We start from the raw sequence: 10,792 nt of genomic DNA on the forward strand, positions 1-10,792 counted from the left end.
CGCCCGGGCGGGGGGGGGGGGGGTGGAGGCTGAGCTCAGTCACATGGTGAATGATTCAACCAATCACACGTACGTACTGCAACCTTACAAATTCTGGACACGGACATGGAGGCTTAGATGAGCTTCCTTCGTGGTGGGACACATCAATGTGCCAGGAAATTAATGCATCCTGAGGACCTGGAAGCTTCTGTTTAGGACCCTCCTAAACCTCACCCTATGTGCCTCTCTCTTTTGCTGGTTTGGATTTGTACGCCCCCCCTTTCTATAATAAAACCGTAATTTTAAGTATAGACTATTCCTGAGTTCTGTGAGTAATTCTAGAGAATTAGCAAACCTGAGGAGTTAGTGGTCATAGCCAGTTGGTCTGAATCATGAGTGGCATAGGAACACCAGAGCCTGCAGCTAGTGTCTGGAGTGAGGGCAGTCTCATGGGAGACTGTGCCCTTAATCTGTGAAGTCTGCACTAACTCAGGGTAGCTAGTGCCAGAATTGCATTGCAAGACCTACAAGCCACTCGCTAGACCTGAAATTCCCTCCTATCTCATTCTCAGAGTTGGGAGGCCCAAATTATTCTAAGACTCACCCTTTGGGGCCCAGGGTCAAATCCCTGTAGTTTCCCTGGTTATCCGAATCTGAAGATTCTAATCCAAAATGCTATAATGTTAATGCCACTGCTTCACAAACAGTGTTGTGGGGATGGAAGAGGGTGTGAATTGACAGTGGGGACAAGCTGACTCTAGTGGGGGACCCAGTCTTAGGGACAAGTTGCCGTTCCATGTGTGACACCATTATACTCACCTCCCTTTGAAAAAGGCTACATAGAAGATGGGAGAGTAGGCATTGACAAACTTTAGCAAGAAAGCTTTGAGTATCAGGCGTTCTTCAAAAGTCTGTTCTGTTTTTGGAACCTCTGAAAGGTAAGAGCAAAGCTGGTAAGACTGAGACAGATTTTTCACCTCCTCAGAGTTTTAATCCCGACTACACGAACCATTGTCTCTCAGCTCCCATTCCTTCAGAGTAGAAACCAAGAGATCTGTCATTGGCACATTAGAATTGAATTCATCTGGGAAGTCCCAAATGGATTGCCAGGTACTATGAAGCTACAGGAGGCGAAGGGTACATATAATCATCACCTTTCTTCCTCCACTTCCCTCCTCTTATCCACTCCAGCAGTAATTTCACGCATTGCTCCTGTAAGGGGGATCTGAGCAGGCAGGACTTCCTCCAACCACCCTCACCTCATCAAGGGGAACTCAGCTTTTAACTGTGTGATCGCCACTTCTGTAAGATTTTATTTGAACCAAAGTCTCTGATGAAAAAGCCTTGTTAACCAAGGAACTACAGTCAACAGGCAGCAAAGACTTATCTTGGGCACCATGACATTTTTCTCTTTCTCGCCTCCTTCATTTCCAGCAGGAAAGCCTGCATCTGTATGCTCTCTGGATAGATTGGGACACTTGCATTCACTCACTCAAATGATGAAGGATCAACAGATAAGTGAAACAAACACAAGCCTAATGTCTCAAACTTGGGGGTCACAGCCCCAGCGAGTCCTATGAGGTTCAAGCAGAGGAGTCAGTGCATAATCTCCCAAGGACCCTAGGAAACACTGGGCAGAAACCTCACTGATGCCCTCAGGAGACTCGAGACCCATGGGATATTCCGGTGGACAACGGGCCAGAGTGTTTGCTGGGGATTCACAGATTGTGACAAACAGCTTGGCAAAGATAGGAGGTTACAGGGCCACACTTCAGGGGCAGAAAGAAAGCACTAGCCCTACATCATGTGCACTGATAAGTATTGCCTGAAAGTGTGTCGAGCGCAGGGCCAAAGTACCAGGACCGTGCCATCCAGAAGGTTCTGTGTCCAGATGAGGTTGACGCACGGACCCATCTGACTTGTCTGCCCACTGACTCACACATAGCTTTATTAGGAATCTTCGGAAAAGTGGATGCAAAACTCTAATTCCCCTCCTGATATTCCCTTCCCGGGCCCATCCCCTGATGTACAAATCCTTCACATCCTTTAGCAATCAGATCAAATGTTGCCTGTAATGGCCATCCTGAAGCCTTCCCTGGTGGTGACTTCAGATGGTAGTAATCTCTTTTTCATCTATATATTTTATATTTTTCTGTATTAATTACCTACATCCATGCCCTCTGAAAAATCACAATAGGAGCTTTCATTGATCTTCTGTCTTAGTTGGGGTTACCTGCTATGTCAAGAAGTAAGTGGTTTGGGAGTAAATAGTTTATTTGGGAAGTGCTCCCAGAAAGCCTGGTGAGGGAGTGGGGTTGTGAGACAGAGAGCAGAGGGAAGGCAGCATGGATGTGTTCGTGAAGAATTTAACGCCGCAGGCGACTGGGGCTTAGTCCCCCTGGGATCTTCTAAGAGACTGTGAAACACCCCTCATAATTATTACGCTGAGGAGCACGTGGAGTCCCTCACTGGGTGAAGGGTACCACTGGACTTGACTTCCTAGCACTTCCGCCTTGTCCTGCACGTGGGCTGAGCATGCTTGCAACCAGAGAACGCTCGCAGGCAGAGAGCTGCGGGGACCTCCAGGGAAGCCAAAGCAATATGTGTGCTGTACGGGAGTGTCTGTTCCACACTGCTCCACGGGGGGCATCGCACCCAGGCGCACACACCTGCTATCTCATTTCTTCCCTCCCTACCTACGTGAGGGGGGCAGCACAAGAAAGGCAGTCGAGGTGCAGAAAGGGGAGAGCCTTGTTCTAGATCACACAGGCCGTAGGTTTGGGTTACATAAGAGTTACCCAGATCCACCTGTCTCCAAAGACAATATTTACTCCATCACACGGTGAAATCGGTGAAATCAGGACTTTTGACTGCTGTTTCCATCACACCTCCTCTTTCACCTCCTTACCCTCCACCCCCAGCCTACATGATATGTACCTAAGAAATATTTGGTCACATTCATTGAGCACCAGCTGCGTGCTGCCAGGATGAATGACGACTCCACACTTCCTACAAGGAGTTTCATCTACCAAGGTCTCTGGGAAAGCCTTTTGAAAAATGCCAGGTCTTTTCAAGATTTAATCTATGAGTGGCAAGGAAACCTCCCCCCTCTCGTCACGGTTGAAGGGGATCTTAGGGAGAAGAATGCTGTATTTCCATGACTTGTTTTCCCACACAGCACAGTGAGCCTCTCACTCATTTGCAATCTTAGAACACAGTCCTGAGTATAAGAGATGACGCCCAGGAGCATCAGTGGTGGTCCAAGTATGAGCAGAGACCTACTGAGGAGACTGTCATAGGCAAATGTCAGCCCCCTTGAGAACCGGAAAGCTTAGAGACACCATAGTGCTACTATCACAGTTGCAATCCTGGCCTCGACTTCTCCCTAAGTAGTGGGGAAATGAGAGCTACTCATCATCTAGTCGAGTCCTAGCCCCCATGAACTCTAAGAAACATGGCATCACCTCTGGGCAGCCAGCAACACTGAAAACTGGTTCATTCTCCAACAGCCCCACCATCCTGAAGCCTACTTTAGTTTGCTTATGCTCTTGAACCATCCTCAAGGCCCTGGCAGGCCATGCTGAACCTACAGAGCACCCAGTCATGCTCTTCTGGGCTCAGCTGTATGCTAAGGGGACTGACTATGTGCTTGCTTTGCTCCAGAGATGTCTGTAGGGCCAGATTTTCACATCAGACACACCTGACTTCAAATGCAGAGCGTAGTCAGAGGACTGAACTTATAGAGAAAGGCTACCGACGTCTCCCTCACAGGGTTGTTGAAGACAGGAGAGGATGCTTCTAAAGCCCTCAGCCAAGTGCATGGCAAGTGTTGGATCTCAATAAATGATAGCTCCTGGTGTCCTAAACAGTGCTCTGCAACACCATCACCTCCTCCAAGCTGGCAGCCCTGTTTTCTGCAGCACAGTCAGGCCAGCTGTGGCCAAGTGTTTATGCACATCTCTAGCCCCTAAGGTTCTGGGCATTATTTCCATGTTGATCAGTGAGCACTTTCTACCAATCAGTGGGGAGGACAGCTAGTAAGTGCCCCTGTTGGCACGTAGCTGGAACGGTCTAATCACCTCCACAGAACTTCCAGCCCACGCTTCCTGATGCCCTCCAGACACCTTTGGAAATAAACATTGTCTGCTAGGGAATCTGGAGACATTGCCGTAATTTTATAGGAGACAAAGCTGGAAAAGTCTACTGCGACATCCGTCAGCTGGCAGTCGGCTTTGTGGTTTTCTCCTTCCTGCCACGCCTGGAGGGCCACGGGCACAGCCCCGTGGGCTAGAAGTCCAGCCAATCCCACACTGCCTTGCCCAGCAAGCATCTGGATGATGCTTTGTACGTGCCACTCACAACGAACACTGTGACTTCTTCTTTCGTTTATGGACACTAGCAAAGCCCCCCAGGTATTTCACCTGTAACGGGGCTTTTCCCCTCCCTGCTACCCAGCAAGTCTGCAGACAAAGAGGCTGGTGTGTCCCTGTTTGACACTTCTCAAGTCTTCCCTGGGATCAAGATCCACATCCCCTTCTTATCCCCTTCTTCAGTCTGATTCCTATTTTTCTTGACGAAAGGAAATAATTCTGAGGCCCAGGAAATGCCTGCCATCCATTTCTAAGGTCACTTTCCATTTTGAGATCTCCTCATTCTGAACCCCCACGTGGCTGTTAACGCTGGCTTTCCCCAGCCTCACGCCACCCGGCCCTGCCACGCACAGTGTGGATGGCTTTTCCCCAGCAAGCACAGTCAGACCCACCTTCTGCTGGGCCTCAGTGGGCACTAGATGTACCCAACTAAGTGTATTTGTTGAATGAATGAGTGAAGGAATGAATGAATGACATGAAAAAAATATGATTTGGAATAGTAAAAAAATATTTATCATTTACTAAAAATTCCCTGTCACATTCCAAGGAAGGACCATTGCCTGTGGGTATGCAGTCACAAGTAGGCAACAGCCAAAAGAGAGTTAAAATCCCCCTCATTTCAATTTCAATTTCATTTAATTAATTTAAATTTCCCTGCCTTATCCACGAGATAAGAGATGGGAGTGTTGCAGTTAGATGCAGGACCCAGACAGGCTCCAGCCCCTGCCATGGGCGGGGCAGAGAGGGACAGGAGGTGAGGCAGAGCCACTGCCAAGAAGAAAATATGAGTGATGGGGGAGGGGCAGAGGCACCCAGCAGAAATCTTCCTTAACTTCCTGTCATTTGCAGTGGGAGCCCTTATGAGCCTCTCCACAGAAACTTCCATAAGGATGCATTCAAACCTGCTTTCCTCACCAGTGTTCAAAGAATCCTGGATTAGTTCTTAGGGGAGGGATATGCCAAAGGACTGAGTCCCATGTCAAGATGGGCACAGGGCCAGGAACAGAGACTGCCCATGTGCCCTGTTGTGCCTGGGTTACAGAGGAGAGATAGTGGGGACAGGGACAGAGAGAAGGAAGGAGGAGAAGGGAAAGAAGGAAGGAGGAAAAAGAGCGGAAGGACAAAAAGAAGGAAAGAAAGAAGGAGGGAGGGAAGGAGGAGGGGGAGAGGGAAAGAAGAAGGAGGGAGGGAAGGGAGGAAGGAAAGAAAGAAGGAGGGAGGAAAGGAGGAAGGAAGAAAGGGAAGGGAAGAGAAGGGAAGAAGGGAGAAAGGAAGGAGAGGGAGGAAGGAGGGAAAGGAGGAAGGAAGGAAAGGAAGGGAAAGAGGAAAGAAGGAGGGAGGGAGGGAACAGAAGGAAGGAAAGGAAGGAAGGAAGGAAGGAAGGAAGGAAGGAAGGAAGGAAGGAAGGAAGGAAAAGGTTTTCAGGGGGATTTTGAGCCTTTGCCTAGTGTACCCGAGGCAGCCAATTCAATAGTAACAACCACTTCTTGTCTCATTTTAAAATATTTGGGGGATAAGAAAATTAAAACTTACGTCACCCAAAAATAAGTAATCAGGTCTAAGGAGCTGAAAATTTGGAAAAGTTGTCTTGTAAATGTGGCTAGAAAGGGATTAAGGATGAGGTACAGAGAGGCACGTGTCTTTGATTTTCTTTTATAATCTCCTTTGAACTCTTTGTGCTCAGATCTCCCAATCCCTGTAGCAATTTCCTCCAAGTTCTTGGGAAAGAGAATCCAATCCTGTCAGGATGCTTTGCTCCAACTGGAAATGAGTGGCTCCCTTCCTCCATGCTGATAAATCATGGGCCTAGTTATTATTTATTCGTTTTAGTTCTAAAAACAGCCTTTGCCTGTGCTCTTAGGGCCATAAGCCATCATAAATAATGGGCACTTCCAATAAACAATCCAAATCCACTTGATAGGCCACTAAATCAGCTGGATGCCCCCCCCTCAGAGAAGCTCTAAAGCCATGGTCTGCGCTGAGCTGAGCCTTCTGGGGAAGGAAGCCTGCAGGGAACAGCAACGCAGATAACTGGGGTACGGGTAGGGAGTATCAAAGCCCCGAAGCTCCGGTTGGACTGCTGGATCTCGCTCCGCAGCCAGCACGGGAAGCCTCATCTGTCTATGACAGAGGCTACATGACTCAAGAAGTAGGGCAAGTTCTCCCAGAGTCCACTTGGGATGGGGTGATGTCTTCGGGCCAAGAAGAACAATCTATAGTTCAGGCCACTGGCAGGGTCCCTTAGGAAGATACAGACCTCTGGAGTGGCCTGAAGCCGAGCCCATGAGAAAACGGCCCAGAGCCTTATGCTTCAGAAAACTCCAAACACGGTGCCTTCGCACTGTGACCGCTACGGGGGTAGACCGGGAGGGAGTCCACATGGAGCGCGCGTGAACAGGTAGAAGGCAACCCCTCTCCACCCTTATTCGCTCCTGAAATCCCATGTCCCCCAGAAAGTCACCCCGCATTGATCAGAGGCTTTCTGAGGGTTTCGCCTGCTCCGGACCTGCTGAGGCAGCTTCCCAACAGAGGGCAGACTCTATCCAGGACCACAAGGGCCATCGGATTGAATTCCTGGGCCGAGCCATGGCCCAGCCCCTTTTCTCTTAAGTGTTAAACCTCTGGGGCCTTGTGTCATGAAAAAATATGAGTACAAATGATCCAGCTGTAAACTGCCTTGGAAAATAATTAGTAGGAAAGCCCAAGTTAGTCCCAGGGGGCAGCTCAGAATTCAAAGTACCCAAAGCTCCATCCTAATCATATGGAAACGTCATGGCCCGCAAGAGGATGCCAGCTGCGGGATCTAAATTTTCGAAAAGCAGCTCAGTACCCCTGGAGCCCACAACAGCCTGGCCAGCACAGATGCAGGGAGCAGGAGATGTCCGAGTGTGTATTTCAAGTAGTACCAGCCCCAGCCTGAGGCTCTGGGGCTGAGTCAGAAGGCTAAGGTGTCCGCTCCTCTCCCTGCCTCTCCCTCAGGGCAGATCAAGCTTTTGCAAATAGCAATGTTTTCTGACAGCCCTACCACCTAGCCTTCCCTTTGTGTGTGTGTGTATGTGTGTGTGTGTGTGCGCGTGTGTTTGTGGGGGTGGGGGTAGGTGTGTCTCAGCCTCCTGTGTGATGCTGTTGCCATGTTTGGGCCACGGGGAGGGGATCACTGCAGGAAAAGCCAGCCAGCTAGGTAATTAAGCAGCCCATGCACTGCCTCAGGGAGCGGAGAGCCCCAGCACTGGAGATTCGGGATAGGTGCTCCCTAGATACTCCTGCAGCCCTAGAGAGGATCTTTGTGTAAGGGACACCTCCCTTAGAGTCAGGAAGATGACTCTGGCTCCCGAAGGGATGGGAGAACTACTGTGTGTCTAGCAGCCTTGCCCAAGGTGACAGCACCACAAGGCACCTCATTTTAAGAAAGAAGGAGACTAAGTAGGCAGGGAGCACCTGGGAAGGGGGAGAAGAGAGAGAGGGGAGAGACTGATTGATCCCATTACGGGCCACTGTGTGCCAGGCACTGTATAGGCACTTGACACGGATTCCCCATCTGACTGATACAGTGGCGCTACTAGGACTGTCTCCCCGTGGCAATGAGAGAAGCAGGGAGAGAACAGGTAGGTAGGTGTGCCTGGTTTGTGACCACAGACACTCCTGAGGGTCATCTCGCAAACACACTGGTCTGGAAACCAAGCCCAGTGAGTGGGAAGAGAGTCATGCCACCTTAGCCCATCTCCTCGTCTTCCCAGGGAAGGCAGCTCAGAGGGAATGTTCTATCTTTTTCATCCTTTTTTTTGTTCAACAAATATTTCTCAAGGGGCTATTACGTGCCAGGCATATGGTGGTGGCCAGAACAATATGCTCCCGGCCGTGTGGAGCTTACAGTCTAGAAGAGGGGCGCAGAAAAACATACCATTCTGGAGAGCAAGGAGGATAAAAGGCAGTGAGATGAGGAGAAGAAAAGGGGGGCAGGAAAGCTGTTTGAGTCAGAGTGGTCAAGAAAGGCCTCTGGGGAGCTGACCTCTCTGCTGAGGCCCCAGGGATACTGTGGAGCCAGTGCAGAGGGGCTGGGGAGGAGCCGGGGTGGCAGCCTCAGGGGAGGGCTGTGGACGGGAGAGCTCGACAGACAGGAACGGAAAGGCCCCAGGGACTGGAGCATTCTGAGCAAGGAGAAAGCATTTATTAGGCAGTAGAGCTGGAGGGGAAGCAGGGGCGGGTCAGTGGGCCTCCACAGGCCACAGGAAGGACTCTAGACCTCACTGGAAGCACAATGGGAAGTCGCCTTGGGGTTCTGTAGAGGGAAGGGATAGAGCAAGATTAGATTTTTAAAGGATCACAGAAAATGAGCTGTGGATGTGTGTGTGTGTGTGTGTGTGTGTGTGTGTGGAGGGGGGGCAGTCACAGAACCAGAGAGACCAATGAGGAGTCCAGGCAAGAGATGACCAGTATTACGATGGAAACTGTGAACAGTGGTCAGATCTGGGGTATGTTTAAAGGTGGACTGGGCTATACTTAACAGACTGGAATCTAGGTGTGGAAAAAAGAGAGAGCGAGGGGGGTCCAGGACGACACTCGGGTTTGGGTATGAGCGTGGTTGGTGGTTCCGGTTCCTGAGACGGAAAATAAATGGGTGAGAAGTAACAGGTTTGGAGGAAAAATTAAGAGTTCAAAGTTGGACACACGGCGTCCTTGGACCTCCGCGCTTTTGTCCGCCCGGGGCCATGCCCCCATCGGGGAGGAGCACAGCACCAACTTCAAACCATCCTTCTAAGCGCCCAGACAGGTTCCAGCTTCGAGGAACCAGAGCCTCGAGCCAGTCGCGGCCTCATGTGGACGGTGCACCGGGTGATGCCCCAAGTGCTTCCCGCGTCTGGTCTTCTGTGTTCTGTGACACAAGTCGCAAGGCCGTAACAGAAGAGCAGACCAAGACCTTGGGCTGGAAGGACTTCTCGGTCCCAGTGATTTCCTTTGCCGAGCCTCACTGTCCTAACATCTCTTGGAAACACTGAGGGAAATCAAGCGTGGAGAGCACCAAGCAGAGGGGAAGGGCTCAAACGTCTGCTTGAGGAGTGTAGCAGAGCACTGTAGTGGGCGTGTAATCTGCACATCTGTCTCCTCTTTAGTGAGAGAGGTGCCAGCACGTTACCTAAAACTCTCTGACGGAGTCCTCCTAGAAGGTCGGGGTGGGCATCGCTTGGGCTGGTGAGGGCCCCCGGAGGTGCTGAGGGTAACCTCTGTCTGAGGGGGATGAAGAAGGGTAGCATCAGATTACTGGGCTGTGCAAGTTTAAGAGGAGAAGTTGTATGCTCCTCGGGTGGACTTCCCGGGGGAAAAGAGAGGCCTCGGTCCTGGGTCTGTGGGACGGAGGGCATCCTGGAGGTGGGGGTGGAGGTGAAAGCAGGGGACCATGACGGCAACAGCCCCTCCACTGAGCCTACTCTGGAGGGGAAGATCATCTTGCCTGGGGAGCATGGGCTGTCCGGGACCCGCAGTACAGAAGGAGCCTCTCCGCAAGGGCCCAGCCACTTCCGTCAGGTGGGACAGGGCCGGTGTCCAACAGCAATGGTGTGTAGCAGTGAGACCCGAAAGAGCGGAGGCTGCCATACTGCAGGGACTTCCCTGTTTAAACAAGGATGTTGGCCCGACTGCCTCTACTACTCAAGATCCCAGCAGGAAACAGAATTCACCTCAGGTGGTTCAAAGGAAGTTCATCTAAGGAAGGTTCTACTTAGAGCAGCAAAGGGGTGAGAAGAAGAAGTGGTGTCCCTGGAGCCCAAGAAGGACCATGAATGACGACTCATCCCGTAGAAGCCGTGGTTAGGAAAGGAGGCAGCTCTGCCAGAGATGGGGGAGAAGCAGTGCGGAACCAGCCCCAACTCCCTCTCCTGCCCGCTGAGCTTCCTCCTGCTCTCCCACGGCTTCCTGTCTGCTGAACCCAACTGGAAGTCAGAGTCGGGGAGCCCCTGTGATACCAGCTGCTGGGCCTGGGGGCGCAGGACATGGCAAAGAAGCAGGGGGAAGGGGTCTGGAGAGAAAGCACGGCAAACCGACCATGCCCATCATACTCCTTTCTCTTCTAACGGTTTAAGTCTTGAGTCAGGGTTCTCAGAAACCTCCAAGGAGAGGAATATACTGGACTTCCTGCTAACAGGAGAGAGGAGTGCTTCCGTGATTAACCGGAAACATGAAAGAGACATGTTCCTAGCTACAGCTCAAGTTTGGGAAGGAATTCTTGCCAGTTGTATTAAACTACTATAGGTAGCATGTTACCACTAATAGTTTCCTATAACTGGAATGAATGGTGCCACGAACTTGGGCTGTAACCATGATCGGGTCTCTTTTATCATTAGCGGCAGCCTCCCATGGTCCTTGTCCCTCCCAGACAACATTCACAAGACTTCACGCCCACAGCACTGAGGGGGCCCCCAGACAATGGCAGGACCCCCTCGTGCCAC

At 51.0% G+C, this 10,792-nt stretch overlaps 1 protein-coding gene across 1 annotated transcript in view; it reads right to left on the reverse strand.

Annotated features, from left to right (window-relative positions):
• Nucleotides 1-10,792, reverse strand: part of ANO2 (anoctamin 2) — a 318,709-nt gene that overhangs the window by 48,783 nt on the left and 259,134 nt on the right. The window contains exon 20 of the mRNA XM_040642600.1: nt 799-910. Coding sequence (XP_040498534.1) covers nt 799-910 — 112 coding nt within the window. The remainder of the gene's footprint in view (nt 1-798; nt 911-10,792) is intronic.

This window comes from Ursus maritimus, unplaced genomic scaffold, assembly GCF_017311325.1.
Source record: "Ursus maritimus isolate PB19 unplaced genomic scaffold, ASM1731132v1 scaffold_26, whole genome shotgun sequence".
NCBI lineage: Eukaryota > Metazoa > Chordata > Mammalia > Carnivora > Ursidae > Ursus > Ursus maritimus.